Source organism: Esox lucius, chromosome 18 (assembly GCF_011004845.1).
Source record: "Esox lucius isolate fEsoLuc1 chromosome 18, fEsoLuc1.pri, whole genome shotgun sequence".
Taxonomy (NCBI): domain Eukaryota; kingdom Metazoa; phylum Chordata; class Actinopteri; order Esociformes; family Esocidae; genus Esox; species Esox lucius.
In genome coordinates, this window is record NC_047586.1 from 22,165,656 (window position 1) to 22,191,675 (window position 26,020).

At 38.9% G+C, this 26,020-nt stretch overlaps 1 protein-coding gene across 1 annotated transcript; it reads right to left on the reverse strand.

The window, feature by feature from the left end:
- Nucleotides 1-5,814: 5,814 nt before the first annotated feature.
- On the reverse strand, nt 5,815-25,725 carry opn8a (opsin 8, group member a). Its single transcript, XM_010882163.3, has 5 exons — nt 25,436-25,725; nt 25,074-25,204; nt 14,804-15,097; nt 11,722-12,047; nt 5,815-6,554 (listed from the first exon to the last, which is right to left on the reverse strand). The coding sequence occupies exons 2-5, from the start codon at nt 25,165-25,167 to the stop codon at nt 6,174-6,176; spliced, it is 1,095 nt and encodes a 364-aa protein (XP_010880465.2). The 5' UTR covers nt 25,168-25,204; nt 25,436-25,725; the 3' UTR covers nt 5,815-6,173.
- Between the last annotated feature and the right edge of the window lie 295 nt (nt 25,726-26,020).

Here is a 26,020-nt window from a genome sequence, read left to right on the forward strand (position 1 = left end):
GTTTTGTAAAAGCACTTTGTGACATCTGCTGTTGTAAAAAGGGCTTTATAAATCAATTTGATTGATTGATTAAAAACAAGACAGGAAATGAAGGAGAGATTGTGAGTCTTAGGGGCAGTCGGAATTATGCTGACTACAGTGTTCATTCAGGGTGTGGGATTTCAATGGCTGGACCTCACAGAACTGCTTTGTTTCCATGCAGGAGAGCCTGGCATTTAGGCCAGGAAAGAGTGACTGTATTGTCAACACCAGGGGTTTATGGGAATAAAACTGACTTACACATAATTCATGTAGTTCAGGAATTTGGAAATCTTCGAGTAAAATATTCTCACTTTGCTACAGTAGCTCCACCAATAACTTTGATCTCTAGGTTCAGAAAGTATTGTTTCTGGTTCAATGGTCCCTTTTTCTATTTGAGTGTCTCATTGACTGTTATGCAGTACCTGTTCAAATCTTCCAAGAAATAGAAGGGAAGATATTTGATGAAAATTGATTGTCTTCTGTAGCATGATTCTGAAAGTCCATTTGTTGTATGAATGAGAGTTCTTTCAGTGAGTACAATAATATACTGCTCATTGGTTCGGTTTCACAATACTGTCATTCAAAAATGTCATTCTTTAAAATGTCAGTAGTGATGTGCACACCAGTTATCAGAAGACATGTTCTTCCCCCATCCGTATTTAGCTTTATTAATTATTTATATTTTTTATTATTATATATATTTTTATTTATACAGGGAAAAAACTGCTGAGACCAAGGTCTTATTTACAGTGGTGTCCTGTATTACAACAACAAACAATAAAAACATGAATAAGAAAAGGTTTTAAAACTGATATAAAACAATTAAAAGTACAATACACTGTAAAATTTTCAGTCAGACAATTTTTCAAATGTGCTATGGACAAAGTATCCTTCAGCCTAAGGTCATCCTGCAGGTCATTCCAGGTTTGAGGGGCACAGAAGGAGAATGATGTTGGACCTGTCTTAGACTTGATCCGGGGTGCCTCCAGAACTATCCAATCTTGTGATCGTGTCTAATAAGAGCTTTTTTTCAATATCATCATTTGGAAGTTTCTGCAGGACAGCCTTAAAAAAAACAATAAAAAGTGTCTCGCCCTCCTGGATTGCAAGGAATCCCAACCAACAGCAATACATAAAAGACAGTGGAGTGTATAAAAGCTTGCCCAAGTAATAAAGCGTAAAGCTGCATGAGTCCAGGCTTTTTAAAACAGAAATTGAGGCATGCATGTATAGTATATCACCATAATCTAACACCGACATAAAAGAGGCCTGAACAATTTCATTTTTATGTCGAGATGACAAGCATGCTTTATTTCTATAAAATAATTCTGATCTAAAAAACTATTATCAAGACAGTAATGTTGGTTTTTAAAGAGAGTTTGTTATCTAACCAAATACCAAAATATTCTAAAACCGAATTGTCTAATGTGGTCATTTTCAAAGTATCCGCACCTGTTTTTCTGGACCTTGAAAAAACCATATTATTGGTTTTACTTGCATTGTAAACCAAACGATGATCTATAAGGGAATTTTGTAAAGCTTGGAAGACAGACTGCAAGTGCAAATTTGCTTGTGCAAGAAAAGGAGCTGCCACATACAATACTGTAATACTGCATTACTGCAATACTGTGTAATCTGCATAAAGGTCACAAATATAATTTATATATACAGTGGGGAGAACAAGTATTTGATACACTGCCAATTTTGCAGGTTTTCCCACTTACAAAGCATGTAGAGGTCTGTAATTTTTATCATAGGAACTCTTCAACTGTGAGTGACGAAATCTAAAACAAAAATCCAGAAAATCACATTGTATGATTTGTAAGTAATTAGTTTGCATTTTATTGCATGACATAAGTATTTGATCACCTACCAACCAGTAAGAATTCCGGCTCTCACAGACCTGTTCGTTTTTCTTAAAGAAGCCCTCCTGTTCTCCACTCATTACCTGTATTAACTGTACCTCTTTTAACTTGTTACCTGTATAAAAGACACCTGTCCACACACTCAATCAAACAGACTCTCCACAATGGCCAAGACCAGAGAGCGGACATCAGGGATAAAATTGTAGATCTGCACAAGGGTGGGATGGGCTACAGGACAATAGGCAAGCAGCTTGGTGAGAAGGCAACAACTGTTGGCGCAATTATTAGAAAATGGAAGAAGTCCAAGATGACTGTCAATCTCCCTCGGCCTGGGGCTCCATGCAAGATCTCACCTCGTGGGGCATCAATGATCATGAGGAAGGTGAGGGATCAGCCCAGAACTACACGGCAGGACCTGGTCAATGACCTGAAGAGAGCTGGGACCACAGTCTCAAAGAAAACCATTAGTAACACACTACGCCGTCATGGATTAAAATCCTGCAGCGTCCCCCTGCTCAAGCCAGCGCATGTCCAGGCCCATCTGAAGTTTGCTAATGACCATCTGGATGATCCAGAGGAGGAATGGGAGAAGGTCATGTGGTCTGATGAGACAAAAATAGATATTTCTCGTCTAAAATCCACTCGCAGTGTTTGGAGGAAGAAGAAGGATACAACCCCAAGAACACCATCCCAACATCATTCTTTGGGGATGCTTTTGTGCAAAGGGGACAGGACGACTGCACAGTATTGAGGGGAGGATGGGTGGGGCCATGTATTGCGAGATCTTGGCCAACAACAGCTTCCCTCAGTAAGAGCATTGAAGATGTGTCGTGGCTGGGTCTTCCAGCATGACAACGACCCAAAACCCACAGCCAGGGCAACTATGGAGTGGCTCCGTAAGAAGCATCTCAAGGTCCTGGAGTGGCCTAGCCAGTCTCCAGACCTGAACCCAATAGAAAATCTATGGAGGGAGCTGAAAGTCTGTATTGCCCAGCGACAGCCCCGAAACCTAAAGGATCTGGAGAAGGTCTGTATGGAGGAGTGGGCCAAAATCCCTGCTGCAGTGTGTGCAAACCTGGTCAAGAAAATATTTATTTTCGGCTTAATGTAGCTGCTGAAGGTTGTAGCCATCAAAGTTTTTGTCTATCCTGACCCAAAAAGAATGCACGGATGCGTACATCAAAAATCCACCATTTTAGGCTTACTATAACACAGCTACTGAAGGTTGTGCGCTAATGAGAATTTTATCTATCCAGAACAAATCCTAATGCATAATTTGCTTTGACTGTAATGAGATTTGAACACAGGACCTTTTGGTTGCAGGTCTGTGTCTCTAACCACTACCCTATTTAACAGGGTTCAGTCCCTCGGTCGGTCAGTCATTCACTCAGAGACATTCGCTCGTCTTGGCCAGCTCTGCTTACCTGGTCCGGCAAAAACGTATTAGCCAATTTACCACCCCATTGGAGTGTCAACTAAGTAAAGTGCTGTAGAGTGGAGGAAATATGGAGGAAATGCACATCTTATTACAGGCTAATAAGTAGCTTAATTTACAAAGACTGTCTCAGTATTCCGTTACAAATCTGTATGCCTCTGCATTTCGGACTACTAGGAGAACTTGACTGTTGTCTGATTATTGGCTAATCTTCAATTAATCTTGGTGAAGACCTTTGATTTAACAGGAACTTAAAGACACTAGTCAGGCCAAGGGCAAATCAGGCACTCCAGAAATTCTGAGGTCATGACTCGCACCCCTTCCCCATTACAGCAAAAATATAATCAGTTTCAAAGTATGTTGAATGCATGATCTCTTGATGAAACATTATCTTTAATGATTTATAGCCTGTATGATTTAAATGATACATTTACACACTTAAAGAACTGCTAATGCTAATTGCTCATTTGAATTATTACTAAATTATTATTTTAATCTACTTTCCACATGTAAAAACAAAACACCAAGAAAGAATATAGAGAACTTCATCTTGCATCATCAATTGTAGATATCGGCCTGAGTGGGGCACTAGTGAACCAGCCTGCAGATACTGATTTAGAAGATCAGCAACTCTGTTAGTAACTTAATCGCGGTTCATAGTTGTAGAAAATAACCAGCCCACAAAGGTTGCATCTTGTGTGAGTTTGTATAAAATGTTATTAAAATAACAGCTATTATGTAATCCATTGAACCAGCATTCTTTCTGTGAAGGTTTAATTACCATACAGAAATAGTGACTAAATGTATTCACTGCAATTTTAATGAATTAATGAATAAACTTTATCATCAAATTCACTGAGGGGAGATGGGGTTTATCAGCCTTCATATTGCATGGGATTAGTGCAAGTTAGTTAGGTTAATTATTACAGAATATCAGTTATTATTTGGTCTTTCATATCACTTGCACTTCTAAAGCCACTAACAAAGTTCTGCAAGGTGATCAATTCAGGGTAAAACATATCAAAGGACATTGCAAATACAAAGCAGTACCATTTAAAATACAACACCTATTTAACTACCCACAACATTTTCCCAAATCCACCATCATTTACAGTATACTGCATTAAATTACTCCCCAGTATTTAGTACATTATTACTCACTTGGCTTTGGTTTCACTTCAGACTTTACAGTTTTTCTCAGTCGCTTTGGTACATTTCTCGAATCGTACTTGAGCAAACCAGTAAGTGCATTTCTTGAAACAATTTGTACAAACAGCAGCACACAATGGATCACTTGCTAAAGCCTGGAACTTAGTCCATCTCTCAAAGGTAAATATTTATGTCAGGGAACATATCAGTGCCATAAGAAAGATCTTGTGTCATTGTTCACAAACAAGATAGTCAAAATGCTTAGCCATGTTGTCAATATAACAGTGATCTGTGCAAGTATTTTCTGGTGTAAACTTTGCCTATGGTATTGATGACAATGATTGGAAATGCACAAGGCTTCACAATGTCAACAGTACAAAGTTACATATTACTCTATGTGGGATATTGAGTACAACAGATTGGACTGGATTCACATTTATGATTTTTCTGTTGGTCTGTCAACAAATTACAGTACAATGTCATTGCGAAACAGAAAAGAAAAAGACAAGATTATTTTATAGCAAAAAGGAAAACCATAATTAGCAAGTTCAGCTTAGGAAACACCCCCTAGGCAGAACCGTACATGCAGCGCTGTATGGGGCGCTGTCTTTCTACATCTCCTGATGTCCCGGTCTGTTGGGCCACAGATTCTCATCCACATCACAACAGATATCTTCCCTTGCAGCACGGAAATGATCTCTTCCAGTGTCTTATCCAGCATCTGCAGGCATCTACTATGATGTCCTCACATACTGCATCCATGGCAGCTAGGAGGGTTATCTAACTATTGGCTGAGTACAGAAAATGTGATTGACTGAATGAAAGGCTGCCCAGTAGCCTGCTACTGCTACAATATCCAACTCAAAATAAGAAGAATGGCCATAGTAACCAATGCTACAGTGATTCACAACAAAATAGTGAACTTATAGTTACATAGTAACACTGAAAGGATTATCATACTATAATTTTGCATTGTAGTTTTAGGCAGTGGCTTTAATAAACCTGCAGTAATAGTTTCACAAAATGTCTTTACCAAAAACTATTATTTTAGGCTCACACAAAGCCAATTCATCTCCTGTCCACAAATTGGAAGGCTGCACCTCTCCTCTATCTGGATAAAAGTACCATGGCAAAAATTACCTTTCGATTACCAGGTGGCTAAAATTACCTTTTCAGTTTATTCCGGTAATTATTGTTTGTTTTATATTTGTAATTCAACAATTTGCTGATTTTATTTATCATTTTGACAGTATAGACTTCTTTTGTTGATCAAAGTCAAAAACTTGTAATTACATTTATTTTGATTTCATGTTGTAACACAATAAAATGTGGAAAAGTTCAACTGAGGTGAATACCTTTGGAGAGGCACGGTATATTTATTTTATTTATAATGCCTTATTACAATTATTATAATATGTGATGTCTGTAAGTAGCAATCATTTAACAGTTAGCTTTTAGTCAAAAGATACTGATACATTTTATAATTCTTCATGTCTGCATCCCAGAAGACTTCCGCAACTTCACTAGGGGTGTTGTCAGGTTGAGTCTAGAACTTAGCAGCTATGGTAGAATTAACAAGTATGACAGTGAAAATACATGGTTGAACAACTCGCACTGCAAGTGTGCATGCTGAGATGCATACACTCATACATGGAACCCAGTTGCAGCCATGTTCCAAAACATTGTTAACAGGAGCTTGACAGCTAATTCTCAGACGGTCTGTCCAGTGCCGCAGTTCCCAATCTAATCACCAGCGACACGCCACTCTTGTCATCCGTCAAGCTCTGACGAACGTCAGACCTTACACTCTGCCTGCCCTCCTCTAGAGTATCCCCACGCGAAGGTGAATCTGGTTGAGCAGAGCAGCAGATTATCCCCTTGAGCTGGCGAACCTCACTTCTGAAGGAGCGTCTGAAGATGTAATAGATAAAGGGGTTGTAGGCGGTGGAGCCCTTTGCAAACAGGCAAGGCAGCATGGAAACTATGGGGGCCAGGCTGTCCTTGGTATGGAACATTCTCCAGAAGCTGAGCACCACGTAGGGAGACCATGCCACAACAAATCCAGAGCTTATGAACACCGCCATCTGGGATGAAGTGAAAAGAGGAGAGAAACAAATAGCTTATGGGACATTCTACCAGAAATGTTCATTACCTATCCTGGAATTGTTAGTGAATAAAACTTGTAAAATCAAAATGTCTAAAATTGATTAGATGGTTGATTCCTGTGAGTTCTGTAAAGGAATGTGTCATTCATTAAGTTCTCAGTTGTTTTTTACTTTGTTTAAAACACTTCAAATAATTGCAAAATGGCCTGTCCTCAGCCAATTTAGAGCTATATCTTTCAGTATTAAGTATTAATGTATGTTACAAGTGGGATAAATAGGTATGCGGGTACAAATGCAATTCTAAATTTGTGGAGTAAGATAGCATGTGCAACTGAAATGCAGCAGGGCCTCCAAACCACACTGTGGCGCAGTTGCTCTCAATTGTGCAGCGGTAAAGGTTCACAAGGATCTTCAGCCTCCTAAAAAAAACTGACCAGGGCTGTGATTGCAGCCTTTAGACTTCCTGTAATCCACAATGAGCTCTTTGGTTTACTTTGCATTGAGGGCCAGGTTGTTGTCAGCGTACCATGCCAACGGGAACTTGACCTCCTCCCTGCAAGCTGACTCATCATTGTCACTGATCAGCCTAGCACCGCAATGTCGTCTGCAAACTTGACGATGATGTTGGAGCTGTGTACAGGAACGCAGTCGTGGGTGAAGGAGGAGTACTGGAGGGGGCTCAGCATGCAGCCTTGTGGAACACCAGTGTTCAGGGTGGAGGAGGTGAAGTTGTCTAACCTGACAGACTGTTGGTGAGGAAGTTCAAAGTCTATTTGCAGAGAGAGGGGCTGATCCATAGGTCATGGAGTTTGTTGACCAGCCTAGAGGGGATGACAGTGTTGAATGCTGAGCTAAAGTCTATGAACAGCATTCTCACATTTGTCCAGTTGGGTCCCTGCCACATGTGTTGGGATCTGAGTTTTTGTTGATTGCTCCTCAATCCGTGGGTTGGGAGGTTGTCGGAAACAATTATTTCTCTCCTATAAGTGGTTTGGTTAAACATACAAACTTGCAAGATGCCAAGCAGTAACTTCAATAGTTTTGTAGGAGAAGACTTCAAGTTTAAAATGATGCCCTACAGGTATGTGTGCTTCTGGCTATTGTTAGAATTGTCAATTTCAATAATCCAGAGGCAGGCAATTAACATTTATATGAAAAGGATACTGGCTATGTCATTGAACAGGACACATGCTAATGTAATCTCAAAATAGTTAGAGAATTGCTCAGTACCAGGGGCGATTCTAGGGTCAGAGCTGAGCACCCAATGAGACCCACTGCCACCATCCACCCTCTTTTCACACAAAAACCAAAAAATTGGTTCAACAAACTCCAAAATGCAGATTTATTTTTTATTTTTTTGAGACCTTTTCAAAGCACCAGCTTAATTGTGAGAGTTCACACAGACAGCCCCCTGTAACAAACACAAAACCCTCTTCAGGTTTTCCTGACCGTTAACTCCATGTGTTTCCTTTTGTATCAACACTTAAACTTTCTTTTATTGTCTAGTTTGATAGTCAGCCACAACTGAAAAATAACAGATATAAATCTAGGAATGAATAACAATTCATTTAAAAAGCCACAGTGAGTGTTTTCACAGATACTGGTATACAGTGATGTTTGTTTTCACCCTGGTCCAAACGCCAGGGCTTCATGTTTCCATGACGACTGACCAGAAAAGTCGCACGTCATGTCATGTTTACATGAGAATCAAATGAACGATAAACTTTAAACAACATAGACACACATACGTAATACACTGGTAAGCAGTTTATTTTTGTTTCATGCTCTAGCAGTTAATAAACAGAACTGCATACATTTAAAATTAATTGGCTGAATCAGTACCTAGCCAAACCATCTTCTATCTGGAATGTTATTCCTGAACTTGTTTTTTCACAACTTGGTGGCATTCATTTTCTCTTATTGTGTAATTATGATGTATCCAAACTCCCTATCAAACTCTCCAACTTTCATCGTCAGGTTCTCTTAGCATGGGCACTAATTTATAAACATAACTTTTCACCACAGAGATGTTTTATTTGGAACAATAAGCACATTTTATTCAAGAATAAGTCTCTATTTTATGACACTTGGTTCAGTAATGGTTTATTTTTGGTAGAGCAGTTGTTTAATAAACAAGGTCTTTTGTTCAGATATTCTGAATTTCTTTCAGAATACCACATACCAATAACCCCAAAATAATTTCATACTGTAATGGGTGTTATTCCTTCGGGCTTATGTATGCTTTTTAAAAACTGTAAATACTCCTCCCCAGTATCTACTATATCCTTTCCTAAACCTTGTGATACTCCTGTGGGTCAAACTTGTTTTTCTCAGTTGAAAGCTAAAAACTATAAAATAAGATCTTTATTTCTTAAGAAAAAATGTCTGTTCCTCCTGTTATTTCCTTTTGGAATAATCTGTTTGTTAACCTTAATTGGAAAAATAATCTGGTCTTTACAGCAGAAATTCTTTCTCACAAATGAAGTGAAAGAAATTTCATACACAAGTTCTATCCTGCTAGGAAATGTATACAAAGATTTAAGTCGGATATTGAGCTAACATGCTCTTTTTGTTTGAAGTCTGATGAAACAGTGGTTCATTTTGGTCATGTCACTACACTCAGATGCTTTGGAATGATATTGATGCATTTGTTAAGTGTAAGATTTGGCCAGGCTTCTCAATACATATGAGAAACATTATATTTGGGTACTTTGACTCAGACCCCACAAAAGAAAATATCTGTTTTGTTATTAATTTAATTATTTTCCTAAGCAAAGATGTATACTTTCTTCTTTGTTATAATTTAAAAAAATAAACAGAACAGCATGCGTCTTGCGGAAGAACATTGTAACCGGCGCTACTTCTCTCCGTTTGTGACTATCACCCAGGTCCTGTGCAACTCCACAGCGGCCGCGACCCGCTGGACTAAAATAGTCAGAAAATAAACACTTATTATAGGTGTACCGTGATTCAGGATACTGACTCCAGTACTCACCGATATGGTTTCGGTATCGGAACAACTCTAGGTAAAAGGAAAGAAGTGTGAGACACAACTTTGGAGCAACTAGTTGATTCACAACACTACATAACGGGTTCTCACTCAGCGTGTGTTTCGCGCTGGATGACGGTCGTGCTGAGCGGTGCAGGGACAGAGGAGAAGTAGAAGAAGAGGATGACACCATTTGCTAAGCGGGGATGTTTTCATTTTCATGCTTAACACATACACTTTAAACAAAAACTACGGAGTATGTTTTGGACATTATTTAACCTTGTCAAAGACGAACAAAAATGTTAGAATAACAACATTTCTTACTCCAAGTTTTAGGGGCTAGCCTCGCCCATGCTCAGTACATGTGCAAATGTGTTATGGCTTTCACTTCACTCTGAATAAGGAGTAGACTTCTTGGATTATATTTTAATTTAGTACATTGTTTTATTTAAAGGCTGTTTATCAGTTTTAAAGACAGCATTGTTGAAAAAATGGCGGCATGCTCATTAGAGCGGTGTTACTTGTGATAAATATCTGTTAATCAACTATCTGACAGGATGGCCAGATTTGCACAAAAGAGCTTTTGAGCTGGTATTTAACTGACAAAACCTGTTTGTTTTGTGGTATGTGAAAAATCTAATTATGATTGACCAATTCGAAAAGGCTTATCCAAAATGAGCTCCTGGGTTCTTGCCACAAAGTTAAATAACTATTCAGTGTTTTGAGAAATGTTTGGTGGAGAAATAAGCTGAATAGAGTGTCACGAACATACATATATGTCTGAAACTGAACTTGTCATGATGTATTGTAACCAATGTCACCAAAGCAAAAACAAAGCAATGTATTTTCAGTCAATAATCACTGTGAAGCTGTATGTCAGAGACAGAAACAGAGTGAGTGAGTTGTGAAGCTGTCTTTTGTTATTTCATCACTACACTGTTAGCTGTGTATGCAAAACGTTAAAGAGATTAAAACGTTACAGCCCAAATAAAGCACTAGATCTGACTTCCTTTGGACAGGAGTTAAGTGTCACTGCCAGCTGGTTTTGGATCTGACTCAAATAAATGTTCTGCTTCTATAGCTACAAAGCAGGAAACTAAAAGAGGCCTAGCTAGCTGCTCCTGAAGGAAAGAATAGAAAAAATGCAAACATCCCACTGAGCTAAATCATTTGCAAGATGTCTTCTCAACTCTTGATATGACTCATACTGTCGAGTGGAGTTTGGATCGATACACACACTGTTGGCACAGTAGCGTCTAATGCGGAACAGGCACATTTTTGACAAATCGCTGGGCTCTGTTTACAGGGAAGGCCAATGTGTGAAACGTTGAGAGGTGACCGACAGATGACACTGTACGTTCTGTCAACCACTAGACAGACTCATCCGAGGGATAAAACTAATACGTTTACAGTGGTAACCTTGAAGGGGCCAATCATGTCCAAAAACTATAGAGTGTTGATGCCTACAAGAATAGTAAAGTAACATAGCATCCGAGTTGAATAAGCAGCTTGAAATGGTATTACAGGATTAGTCTTGCAGCTTGTGGAGATCCATGTATGCTATGAAACACACATGCACACAGACACATGGGTGCCAATGATTTGCAAAGGTGACAGGAAGAATTCCACATTGCTCTAGAGCTTCGCTCGACAAATCAATCTGTGGTGGTTTTTGTAGGTACACTACATAAAAACTCTGTCATGTTTTAAAACAGATTTCTATTATCATTTAAAGCAGAAAGGAAAAGACAGACTGAGGATTAACATGAGCCTGGAGGTATTCAGTAAACAAAGATTAATGAATTATTAACGTTAAACCCAGCAACCCATAAAAAATACAATAATCAAAGCTGGGCTTAAACTGCTAGATCCATTTGGGCTTTTTCCGTTAATTTACTGCTGCTGGGTCCCTGAACTGTGTTAATTCTTTGTGTCTTACCCTGTTACTGTAGCTAAAATACTTTGAAGAACTACTTAATTATTTGTTTTTGGTTTACTAGTTGTTTTGGGGAATCTGTACTTGATATAATTATGATATTTTGAATTACTATTCACTAAATTCCTAAAGTAAAGTATGTAGTTTCTACCAAAATACACCTGCGAAAATTGTTTAAAGCTATTCATCTGGGCAGTAAGTTAGTTTATATTCATTCTCACCAGAGTGACCTTCCTATCGATGTGTCCACAGTTGAGGTCGCTGCTCTGGATGGACTGGTAGGCCTTGTGAAGTTTCCAGGCTATGCCAGAATAGGAGAAGAGGATGATGAGGCAGGGAATAAAGGTGCAGAGTATAGACAAAGACATGATGAAGGTAGAGCGGTTCAGAGAGTCCTGGTAGCTGGCCCAGTCCACAGAGCAGGCCACCCCGAAGGGCTCCGGTCCATAGCCACCCCAGCCCATTAGCGGGAAAACAGCCCACAGCACGGAGTATAGCCAAATTCCACTGATGATCATGGTGATGGTATGCCGTTGGAACTTGTTGCCTGGTGGAATGGTAGAGACGGGTAGGATGGAGTGTACATTTAGTTAGCCTAGGGATGGTTCTTTAGGACACTTACAGATGCCGTATCTTTCTTTGAGACAATCTCACAGTGCAGGAAAAGAATCCTGCAACAATAAAAAAATGTAAGTCGTCATATGGATTAAATTAAGGTCACTTTTTGTAGGATTTGGCTGCTACCTTTTTCATTAGCGCAGATTAAGTCTGACATTTTAAACTAGAAACTTTAAAGCCATAGTAGCCATTTTGAAACCTTTTGCATTTTCTGCTCTACAGAATATTTCTTTCAACAACAGCATAATCACATTAAGATACTAAGTCCACTACAGTCTATTACAATAATTTACTAATTAAAAATGTCTGACAGCAAGATTATTGTTTTTAAAAATTTTGTTAGAGCATTTGGGCCAGGAATTCATTGGTGGCAGCCTTCTAGAAATCTCAAGCTACTCCCAGACTTCCTTAGAGTGCATGTACAGACACAAAAGTCCTCCTTGGAAACAGGTGGGTAAGACATCGATGCAGAGATTCTCACAGTGGGACTGATGCGTTCATCCTAGCGCAAGGATTGAGATATCAGGGTGGAAAGTCCCCCTGGAGAGTAGTTAGAGAATTGTAACACTTCTTTATTCAATTGCATTTATTATATTTTTATTTTCATTGTAAAGCACTTTGAATTGCTTTTTTTAATAAATTGTGCTATATAAATAAATGTGCTTGCTTGCTTACTAGAGAAAACGATCCATGAGGATATGCACGTACATTACACCAAACAATAACAATTCATTAACATTTACATTCAACAGATAACATAACATAACATAGATGTTCTTATCCAGAGAAACATGCAGAACTAATGAGGGTCAAGTGCCTGGCTTTCAGATTTTAAACACTAAAGCATTGATTATAAATTGGTTTTAACTAGTTGCCACTGACTCAGCTGCCATTCGACCAACCACGGCTGCAGTTCAATGAACCCATGGAGTACCACAGATTTAGATTCCAACAACAGAACTTGAGTCTTTTAATACAATAGGTCTGGTTCTGAGCCCACAGTTTGGAACAGATCGAAATAAGCATGAAATACATACAGAGAGGATTTAAGGAAAACAGCACTTTGGAATATTTTTTGCTGGAATGGGAGTGGATTTAAACCCATGTTTGAGCAATACATTCCCATCAGAGGCAGGAGCTTAGACTGCTGAACTTGGGCCACAAACTTTGGTATTTGATACAATGGCTATGGGCTTTAAACTGCAGCCTGTTAGCTTTAGTAGGAGCGTATTTTCATCCCTATTGGAGGAACCATTTAGACATTTTAACACGTTTTGTACATGGTTGTCCCCTTTATGTGTGCCAAACATTTATTGGAAAATTCAGTTCCCAAAGTGTGAAAATGTAACCCTGACTACAAGTCCCTCTGGATAACAACATCCACTGAAGTATCTGCAATGATACATTTGTGCACACGGCAGTTGGCAACTTCTATCCCTGGTCAAGAAACAGGCCTGGACAAAAATGAAAGGCATTTGAAAAGTGTCATTATTTTTGCCATACACCCCAGATTGCCCAATCCTTGTCTCTGCAATTTTATTACGGGTGTCAGTAGGAAAATAATTACCTGTAGACCATACATTGTTGTACGTCTCATATAGACCTGATGACAACATCAGAATTTTGCTCAAATGGCAACCATGCTGATGATGCTAGTTACCACATAGTTTGGCCTAGAATATTTTTTTTTGGAATGTACAATGGAATCCCACAATTCACAGCACCAAGGTAATTATCAAATAGCTGATTGTTATGGCTTTCAATGTGGGTGTCAATTTACAGCAGTCAGTACCTTTTGCAATTGTCACGGTTGTAGTGGTAGAACACAGGCACTGAGAAGAAAGGGTGGTAGTAATCCATGTTTAATGAAAAGAAACAAAACAATAGCAGCAACCGATGATGTTGGGCACCAAGCACAAACAAAACCAAAATTGAACACAAAGTAAAGGGGCTGAAGTCAGACTGCAAAAAATAAACCACTCACCCCTGTTGCAACAGAGACAGGGAACAATAACCGACAAGTGAAGGGAGCAGAGGAGAAACATTCAAACACATACTAATGGAATGATTGGGACCTGGTGTGAATGATTAAAGACGTGACACAAACAAGTCCGGGATGTGTTTGTGGAGTGATGGGAACTGGAGGTGTACGGGATGGTGGTGCTGATCCTCACCATACCGTGACAGCAATGTTTAAAAAGCTGTTTGGACGAGTCAGTTGAACTAGAACTTTTCTTCTATTGTTTCTTCTATCTGTCTCCAGTCTATTCCTTACCCTATGCAAAATGTACATTATATTGTTCTCAGTTAGTCAGTCTCAGAGTAGGGTATCTGGTCATTTCTGTGTTAGTATATCAAAAATGTTGTGATTGTCTTGATGTTCTCTGGAGCGAGGCCGTCTGTCTCAACTTTGAAAACCCTGTGCCTAGAGTAATGGCCTGCCAAATTACAACAAACCTTTTACCATATACTTTATGAATTATTAGGGCATTCTAAGGAAAACAATAATTATATTACAAAGGAAAACCATGGGGCCAATAAGCTCAGTAAATTAAGTATGTCTTTAAACTGACACTTTCTGTACTTTCTGTACGGTCTCTATTATTATCTCAGGGAGCCAACACAAATGGATATCAAACAATTCACCACACAGTGAACTTCTAAAATGTCAACCCCCTGTCATACCTGTTTTTGGTGGATTTCCTATCGTCAGGTATCGTATTAGGCCCATGACAGTCAAGGTAATGATGCTGGCCGTGCTAAAAATCATCCCCATCAGACCGTAGTACAGGCAAGAGGAGTCCCCTCCGATCCAGATGTGGTTGAAGAGCGAGGCGATAGACAGTGGGTACATGGTGAGCGCCATACCTATGTCCGTAACAGCCAGGTTGACAGTCAGGAGCTCTGCAGCCTTTAGGGAAGTCGGACGTAGCACTGCAGTCACCAGTACTGCAGCATTACCTATGACTGACAGCATCGCTGGACGGGAAAGGAACCAGTGAATAAGTCAGTCAATCAATGAATTGAGCGAGTAACGACTGGAATAGAGGAAAGGGATTATGAACAAAGCAATCAATGAACAAATTAAGTAATCAATCCAGCTGGAAGAAAGAGAATTAAGATTAAAGTAGATTTCCATAGGAGAGGACAGATGTAGAGTAGAAAGTGCTTTTGTTTGGTCACCCGTTCACAAACCAGAAGGTGGTGTCAAGTAAAAATCAACAGCACTTGGATACAGGGGGGGTGCATGTCTAAGAGTGTCACACACGTTGCTCCTTATCGTCACTGGACTCTGCTGTCACTGGACTCTGCTGCAGTAGCTGAGCAGTTTGTGCCATGCCTAGCCTCACTGGGTTCGGAATATGAAAGGCCCAACTACTACTGACCACTCAGTATGAATACAATATGATTTAACTGAGTCAAGCACTGTACCAACATATTAAGCAGACTTACCAAATTAATCAGCAAGTTATTCAGTGTTAAGTGTTCATTGTGGGAACTGGACGCACAATCACACACTATCTGTGACAGACGAGGCCTGCTTTGACAATGTATTGCTGGTGAAATTATATGTATTATTCCTTGAATAGTGGACAGAGGGCTGGGAAATCATTGTGCTGATTCACGTTGTGTCACTGTGTTTTAGATAATGTATTGGATAAGAGGTTGGAAAATAGAGCGAAATGAAAGACAATGGAAGATACAGAGTGATGGATAATAGAGAGATAGAGGATAGAAAATAAAGAGATAGATGATGGAGGATAGAGAGAAGATGGAGGATAGAGAGATGATGGAGGATAGAGAGATGATGGAGGATAGAGAGATGATGGAGGATAGAGAGAAGATGGAGAACAGAGAGAAGATGAGGATAGAGAGATGATGGAGGATAGAGAGATGATGGAGAATAGAGGGATGATGGAGGATAGAGATGATGGAGGATAGAGAGATGATGGAGAATAGAGGGATGATGGAGGATAGAGATGATGGAGGATAGAGAGAAGATGGAGGATAGAGAGATGATGGAGAATAGAGAGAAGATGGAGGATAAAGAGAAGATGGAGGACAGAGGGATGATGGAGGATAGAGGGATGATGGAGGATAGAGGGATGATGGAGTATAGAGAGATATGAGAAAGAAAATGTCAGGTGGAACATAAAGAGATAATATGGATAAGTAATGAATAAAGAATGAACGCAGATATAATCTCTTTCCTTTCCAAACAACTCGGAAAGGAATGTTTTGAGTGAGGAACAGAAGGGTTAAAATTAAAAGATCACTGCAAAATGAATGCTTCTGATCCTCACTCAAAACATTACTTTTCAACTTTTTGGGAAATCAAAGAAAAAGGTGCAGTGGGCTCTTAATTTATTACAGAGATGTATATTCTGTAAGTGGACATAAAAGTATAAATAATGGGGTAGCAAATTAGATAAAGAGATATGAACCACATAATTTACTGTAAATGGATGTACTTTTTCACATAAAAAGGGATTATCACAGATTAAGTGAAGTGCAGCTATTTACTTTACAGTTTGGAGATGACTCGATGTGGTGAGCATAGTTTTACTACTATCTATAGGACAGATGGTTGGAGTGTGGATGCATTTGGATTTGTAGAGACAGAGAAGGGTATGCTAATAAGGCACAACAAGCTCCACATTCTGTGTCTGAGTCCTAGTGCAGGTGTTCTCTAACATCACCTCTGGGACTGTTATCCATACCATATATTTGATCTACTCGGGGCAGGCATTTTCTGATTAAACTTGTCAGCACATTCTCAAGCTCTTCACTATAGTAATTAAATGAGTTTTAGCAATTGTGAAACATCTGGGGGTACCAGAGAAGAGGTCTGAGAACTTTGGGATATGACTATAACCTTGGTTTTCTGAAGAAGAAAGAGCTGGTCACATGACTGGAATTCAAACCAGAGGGAAACAATACACAGAGGGTAAATATTTTTTGAAGTTTAGTCAAACACATGGTTTTCCATGAGCACTGAATTTGATTCTAATATATGTTATACTTTGGTTTTAGACAAAAGATTGAGATTATATTCTCATGAAATAATGAAAAAAGGTGAAAACAGCCTATCCCTACAATACAATTAAATGTTTTATTTTGAATGCTAAATTGGGTTTGATTAATTAGGAATGTTTTCATTTGTTTGTTTTTTGTGTTTCTCTTGTGTCTCTTTGTGTTTTATAGAACAAGTTGGACACTAAAAAGTTGACTGACTAAAATAGTCTCACCCTGGGTTCAGTGAGCAGCACAGGGGGGAGGAGTGCTTGAGCCAATCCCCCCACACACTGCCCTGGGTTAGCAAGAGTAACATGGCTTACTGGGGTGGTATCCCCCCACACACTGCCCTGGGTTAGCAAGAGTAACATGGCTTACTGGGGTGGTATCCCCCCACACACTGCCCTGGGGTAGCAAGAGTAACATGGCTTACTGGGGTGGTATCCCCCCACACACTGCCCTTGGAAAGCAAGAGTAACATGGCTTACTGGGGTGGTATCCCCCCACACACTGCCCTGGGTTAGCAAGAGTAACATGGCTTACTGGGGTGGTATCCCCCCACACACTGCCCCGGGGTAGCAAGAGTAACATGGCTTACTTGGGTGGTCATGTCTGTTTTTTAGTTTAGTCAATTTTTAGTAATGTTTTGGAATGTCCACAAGAATGTTAAGTTACTGTATAGACATGAGAAGCATATTTTTACAAACTGCACACAATACTAGAGATGGGTAGGACAATAAATCTGAAGTTTCAGATAACAAAGGATGTCAGCTAAGTTGAAAGAATTACATATCTTGCTACAGACAGTCTGAGGACCATGTACAGATTTTTAATATGTGGAAACCTAAATTTCATATGCATTTTAAATAATCCATTTGGCCTTTATTTATGGCTAACCATAAGTGGGTAAAGCCAAGGGCTCCTGGAAGGGGGGCAGACACCTAGGATGACCCCAAACGACCTCTCCCATTAAATCAGGGTAGCCTATTACTAAGGGTTAAAATTGAGTGTTCAGACTGGTCTCAACTGTGGTAATTTCCTCAACATAAGCATATTCAGTTTTGGGATAAACAGACATTAAGTGAAAGCGAAATATATGTTCCTCTCAATAGCTTTAAAATTGAAATGTATGATTTTGAAACCGACTGAAGAGAGGGTAGAGACCAAAAGTCTTCCCCCATTGTTGAATATGGAGTCATTTTAATGTCAATAGAACCACTGGCAGATGTGGTCAAAATGAAAGTTGGAGAATTTTCCTTAAATGTAGAAGGTTAATCAAGACATTGTTTGTCACAAGGTAGTTTGGCTTTTGCCTGGATATTATAAATGCATGATAGCCAATTAAAGAATTTGAGAGCTGTTTAGCTCTGTAAGACAATAGTTTGTGTCAATAGTTTATATGGTTCATAATTCCTTTGCACAAGTGACTGGGTTGCACATTGATGTCTTTGATTGTGTTTGTGAATGTTTGTATTTTTAACGTTTCCACTTTGTTGTTTTGATGAATATACAGTATGAAACTCCATATCAAATGGATTCCAGATCCATCCCTACTACCAATTCTCTATTTTACGTCCCGAAATGATGGCCAGTGCAGGTTCAGGATGGCGCCTCTTGTGGCCATATTCGCTGTGATTTTGCTTTCACTAATTTTCCATTGACTTAATGAAGTGAAAGCAGGAGGGATGTATGATATGATAACTGATTATGATTAAAAAGAGTTGAGCTTAGGGCTCAAAGCAATTCAAATTGGTACTTAAAAGGAGTTACATTAACATTTAGTTTTTTTCTGTTTACATAATAATAACGGAGCATTGGCATCTATGTTTAACATCTTCCAATCTTAGGATTGGGTTTTAATTAATTTATTTGTAAATTGTTTTGTTTAATGTAAGGTCTAACATTTTAATGGTGGAAAAGCATAGATTTTTGATTTGGCTAAGCAAAGTCAAGTCTGATCAGATAAAGGAATCTCATTCTACTGCCAGGTGCAATCGGGCATTAAAATAGCACATTGAATGAAACATCAACCAAGCCAGTTCTGGATGGAAAAAGAAATTTGACATAGACTTTTATAGGAACTTGTCTGAATAGTGTGTACGCTTCACTCTAATAAGTTTTCAGGACTGATCTATTGTCTTCATTGTTGGGAGTTGACGGAACCATACCCAGTGAATGAAAGTCTGATGGACTGTTGAACCACACTAATCGTTGTTTTGCAGTTATACTTTCAACAGATCAGGACATCACGACCCCTTTTCTGATGATACATCACGTCACTGACTGGACACGGACAGCTGAGTGTGTGAGTACCAGCAACATGTTCAAGAAGAATTTATACAACCACACTGGTTGAATCTGTTCCAAATCTTTCTTACCACTCACAAGGCAGAATGATGCCAAGGTCAAATCACTTGGCTTATCACTCCATTTCTAGATTAACCATCAATTGACTGATATTTTGATGTCTTATGTATGTATGTTCATTCCTTACAAGACAGGTATAGGACTGCATATGATCAATATCCAAATCGTGGTCATTGATACTGGTTTTTTTGTGATGATGATGTTGATGCATGACTCATGACAGGACAAAGGGGGACTTTGATTGTTTAAATGGTTTATTGAGAATTAATTATGCATTTCATTAATATGTCATGTTAGGTCTGTTTCTGTTGGACACAGATTAGACTGATAGTAGCCTGGGACTTGATGTGTTTGGTAAAGATCGATCACGATGGTCATATCGACTGCAATGTCATACAGTGATATGTGTCAGGGCAAGCTGTGTCCATTGCATTTCGTTTTCATTTCATTTAAGGAATAATAAAGCCTCATAGGCCAGATAATCCTTTTTATTATTTTTCTTTGTTGTTTTTTAACAGAAGTGTTTGGAACTTTTCAGTTCATTAGGAATTGGATTATCCCTTTATTTTTCTAGTTTTATAAACATGTAATGATTATTTGTTACATGGTTGAAGGGGGTACTGAGAGGAAATGAGCATGAGAAACTTAACACAACACAGATGTGCTGACTAACTCTAGACAAAGGACAATACATAGGACGTGATGCCTGTTACTGATGGGCCCTACATTGTTATGGAAATTTTGAACTAAGGTACATTTGAGAAATGTCTGTCTTTCTATTCCCTGGTATGTAAATCTTTACTTTGATTGGGACACACGTCTGTATAATATCAGAGGATTATAAAGTACCATGTTCCTCTGCCTAGACCAAGAAGGGTGTCATTCCTTTTGTTCCCTAGGAATGTGTCCCTTGGGGGGAAGTAGGAGCAATTGGTAAACTTTAGGTAAACTTTAGGTAAAAGCAACAGTAAACATTATGGCAGGAAGGATAAGGTAGGGGGACAGCCCACCCTTTGGGAAAAACCTATGTGACACAAGACAGATGGGCAGCATCTTACCACTCCCCTTTTCACTGTAATATATACGAACTGTTCATGTACTGTATCTACTTCAGAGACTCCTTGGATGATTATTTTTGTAAACGTTTGACCCGTCTCTCTATTTGCAAATCAACTGTTAATTATGTCAAGATAATTTTGTCTCTGTACTTCCTCCTTTAAGAGTTCTGATCGATGGAATTGCCATCAAAACATCCTGTCCATACCTCTTGCTTGGAGTTGCCCATGTGACTGTCATAGGCTCTATGGATAGGCCCATTGACCATAGGTTGGAACATACCATACAAGGGTCTTTTGTAGGATAAACCTTTCTTATTGGAGGATATTGGACTGTGTATGACCACTGACCACCTCCTATGTGTCCTAGCATAAAAGACTGTGTTAACTTCATAATTATTGGAGAAAATTAAAGACCTATGTAAGGTTAACATCGTAGCCTCATGCTGAATAAAGATGTCTCTCCCCTGACTTCCAGTTGCCTTAATTGTGTTCATGGATAAAAGATGGACAGAATCTAACATGTGACTAATAATTTAATGTAATTATGGTGACACAGTGAAAAGCATTGAAAACATGCTACAGTAAAGATCCTTTCCCACTTGTCAATTTAACTTTTTTCCAATGACAATGCAACTCTCTCGTTTCTCTCTCCCGCCTGAGTGATCAGGCAAAACACGTCTTTTATTTCTTATGGGACAACTGGATGTCATAACAGAATGGCACAATCATAAACCAAAACATGGCAACAAAGAAAAAAATTAACTGATCCCTGTGCAAAAGTCTGCATACCCTTAGTTCTTAATACTGTGTATTGGCCCCTTTAGCATCAATGACAGCATGCAGTCTTTTGTAATAGTTGTCTATGAAGCCCAAAATTCTTGTAGGTGGTATAGCTGCCCATTCATCTTGGCAAAATGCCTCCAGGTCATGCAAAGTCTTTAGTCGTCTTGCATGAACCCCACGTTTGAGATCTCCCCAGAGTGGCCCAATTATATTAAGGTCAGGAGACTGTGATGGTCACTCCAGAACCTTCAACTTTTTCTGCTGTAACTACTGGAGGGTCAACTTGGTCTTGTGCTTAGGGCCATTGTCATGCTGGAAAGTCCATGTGCGTCCCATGCGCAGCTTGCTTCACGATGGGGATGGTATTCTGTTCACTATAGGCTTTGTTGTCCTCTCCCCAAACATAACGCTTATGATTGTGACCATAAAGCTCTATTTTGGTCTCGTCACTCCAAATTACAGTGTGCCAGAAGCTGTGTGAAGTGTCAAGGTGTTCTCGGGCATATTGTAACTAGGCTTTTTTGTGGCATTGGCGCAGTGAAGACTTCTTTCCGGCAACTCGACCATGCAGCTCATTTTTGTTTAAATATCGTGGTATTGTGCTCCTTGACACAACCACACCGTCTTTTTCTAGAGCAGCCTGTATTTCTCCTGAGATTACCTGTGGCTTTTTCTTTTTCCCGAACAATTTTTCTTGCAGTTTTGACTGAAATCAAAACTGACTGAAATGTCTTGGTCTACCTGACCTTGGCTTGGCATCAAGAGATCCCTGAATTTTCCATTTCCAAGTGATTGAACAGTACTGACTGGCATTTGCAAAACTTTGGATATCTTTTTGTATCTTTTTCCATCTTTATAAAGTTCCATTACCTTGTTACGCAGGTCTTTTGACAGTTCTTTTCTGCTCCCCATGGCTCAGTATCTAGCCTGCTCAGTGCATCCACGTGAGAGCTAACAAACACATTGACTATTTATACACAGACACTAATTGCAATTTAAAAAGCCATATTTGCAAAATCAGTGCCAAAATGTCTGCAAGGGTATGCAAACTGATGAGCACAACTGGAAATACAATAATAGAATATTAACAATGACATATACTGCAGCCCATGTTTCTCCCATTAATTATATTTGATTGATGTGACCTGAATCACTGTGTTCAATCTCCCTTATGTAACATCCCCCATCCACACCACAACACGTTCACTCCCCAACCCCCCAGTCACTGATTTAAGTGAAAATTATCTATTTTTCAGTTACTTAAAGGGCAGGATAAGACATTCTTCTTCAGAGACTCAACAGCATCTTGGGTACCTTGACTGACACATTAATCCAATATTATTAATGGAAATTATTTATTATGCCATGTCCTTCTGAATTAATCTACATGCATTGCTACCTGTCTCAATTAAATACACTTACTTCTTACATCTGTCAATAATACTTTTCCTTTTAAATTTTTGTGTACAAACCACAGCATGTTTCACAACATATACATTTACTATCTGAAACATGCCATATGTTCCTGGGTTGAAAATACAATCCTAGATGTAAAATTTGACATGGATGTCAATTAAGAATACTTAATTAAAATCAAGTTGTTTCATCCCAACCTCAAAACATTCAGATTATGCTGAAAACCTGCTCACAATAAATGTGCCTCAGAGCTTACTGGAAGGTGCAATCAGAACATTTCTAAAAAACAAAGTTTTTGGTTTTGCTACAGTGTGCCTCACTGAACATGACCCTAGTCTTATTGGAGGAGGTTAGGGTCGATTTTCAGAGAAATAACGTCTTCCAACTCAGTGAATCCTCCCTTACAGCACCCTGCAGCATAATGTCTTATTTAGAGAGCTGGATCTGAGCCAGGAGATGTTCTGCTCCAATGACTCTCCGATACTCGACTAAGTCTTCCTAGCCGCTGAACATCTTCGTATATCTGATCAATTTGCTCTGTGCTGTGGGTACACAGACACTTTAGACAATTTACAGAGATTTCTTTGATCTCTAATGGTTCCGGCATGAATACATATACCTTTCCCTAGGGACAGTTACCTGACTGACACAACACCCTGATAACTGGACTACTATTACATTTAGAATTTTACTACAGCTGCTATGCAGAAGGTTGGTGTTGCAGGTTGTAAAAACAAATGTTTTACTCATCAATACTATTATCCCAAAGGGGAAGGTGTTTAAATATTTTCTGCAATTGGGAACGCATGCATACTTATCTCTTATAATTTTAAATTATAGCTTATAAATATTTAACACCACAGTTAAACGAATGCCAGGTTGTTCGATGTTACAACAATGTCATGAAAACAAAGGGTTTGAAAAGTGTGGTTTACTGAAGTACAAACAAGGATTGGAGAGCTCTAGGTTCAGTATTTAGTTCTTCAACTGCTTTACTTCAGCCAGAGCAAATGAAATACAATCGCCTCCCAAGGACTTTATATCTTGGGGACAATAGGAAGGTTAGTAAGCAAGAGAGAGCAAATTAACTACTCACCTCTGTTTTTCTTTCGAAAACCATGACATTTCTAAGCAACCCCAAACTTGAATAATCACCTACACTGTAAATGTATTTCTTACTCAAAAGTTTCTACTAAGTGTAACTCAAAGTTAGATAAATGTTCCCAATAACTTAAAACGTTTATGTTTTACTGACTTTTACTAAATTGTTATACGTTTAAAATGAAAATGTTCCCAGCATGCTCTGCTTCAAGTTGATATTTTGGAAATGTTTTATTATCCTTTTTTTGCATGTACTTTGACTGATTAATTAATCTTAGCTACACAAACATCAAACAAATACATTTGTCTAAAGTAATCCAATCAAACATATATTTTGCACCCACTACTGAAATGATTGTTACAATTACATAAAATATCCATATTTGTGGCCTTTAAGGGTGGCCTTTCACTGTGGCCAGCCTAAGGCACACTTGTGCAATAATCATGCTGTCTAATCAGCATCTTGGTATGCTACACCTGTGAGGTGGATTGATTTTCTCAGCTAAGGAAAAATGCTCACTAACACAGATTTAGACAGATTTGTGAACCATATTTGAGAGAATAAGGCCTTCTGTGTACATAGAGAAAGTCTTAGACCTTTGGGTTCAGCTCATGATAAATGGGGGCAAAAACAATAGTATTGCGTTTATAATTTTGTTCAGTGTATATTTTGTATTGTTATTAAAAGCTAAGTTTACTGTTATGCTATTTCCCAATTATGTAATAGAAGTGTGCTAAAGTAATAACAAATGTCTGTTTTAAAATACTTAATTATACTAATTGCAACTAACAAAGCGATTCCAACTAATTGACTTAAGTACAATTTAAATATATGTATTCTTCAACATGCTTAATGTACAAAAGAAGTATACTGAAACCGTTTATTGCTTGGCAGGTACATATTTAGATAATTAAAAATCAAGTATATTTTTTATAGGTCATAGAAACAAATAAAGCCTAGTCCTGGTGGAAACTGCTTGCACTCAGAGTGTGTATGAAAGATGGGTTGCTACAGTATATCATCTCTAAACTCTGCCCCAACAGGAATCCAACATGCTCCTGTATCTATCTGAACTGCTGTAATCTGTCTCTTACAAATCACGAACTTCCCCACTTATGCTAAATAGATCACCACAGGGATAAAAAAGTGTTAAAGCAAAAGCAAAAGACAAAAGAAGTATTGAGACCAACAGCGGGTGCTGTAACTAACTCACCTATCACCACTAGATATGTGCCTGCCAAGTAGTCCACAAGGGGTGACAGTTTGGATGAGTATTTGTTCACCTCCTCCATGCTCCTCATCCACATATAGACCACACCAGTAGGGACCAGTGTTCACACTTCCCTAAAGGTGTCAGCAACAAAAGGATATCTTCTGAATAAGGCTTGACATTTCCACAAATAAGTTCCAATAATCATGACTATTCTCTCTGTAATGGACAGCCACACAAGCAGCTAGACGCCAGTAATAAACACGCTTACACACAAATGTACACACACACATATTCACAGATAAGTAAACATACAGTTAGAGTCACAGAGTACAGTGCAATGCTAATACAATACACACTCTTACTCTTCTCCGTATTGTGGTCTTCCTAATGACGAAATCACTGCAAGGATAGCCCCTGGCACCTTTCGTTCCAGACAAGCCGCTTCGAAGAGAAACCCCTCCAGAGCTCTTCAACCAGGTTAGTTTTTGTTCAGCACCTCGGCTATGAACATTTTAACATTTTCTTCACAATAATAACCTTCAGTCCGAAATGGCCAAACCGGACATATTGTTCAAAATGATCCCCGCTTGACAGCCTCATTTCAAGTGGTCTCCACCATTAGCATATTAATTCACAGAAAGCTGGGAGGTCATCAAAGGACTAGCTTTGAAATGTACGGGCACAGGTACAATAGTATGTTTCACAATCACTTTTCAGAATTATCAGGGGATGTACTGAACAGTAGATTATATAACAGGTACCATCCCACTGATACGCCAACCAATTTTTCTACAGGGAGGTAAATGCTCTGTTGAGGCTTTTGAGAGCTTTACAGTCCAGGCAATCAATCAGTCAGGCCAGGTATCAATCAGTCAACAATATATTGTGCTCAAAGCAGTAAATAACTCACTTGCTGTAAATAAGGGATTCATCTTTGATTCAGATGT

Coding starts and splice junctions, on each gene's coding strand:
- opn8a (XM_010882163.3), bottom strand. CDS start 25,167: ATGTGGATGAGGAGCATGGAGGAGGTGAACAAATACTCATCCAAACTG. Junction 15,098..25,073: donor CACATATCTAGTGGTGATAG/GTGAGTTAGTTA, acceptor TTTCCCGTCCAG/CGATGCTGTCAGTCATAGGT. Junction 6,555..11,721: donor TCGATAGGAAGGTCACTCTG/GTGAGAATGAAT, acceptor ACTTCATCCCAG/ATGGCGGTGTTCATAAGCTC.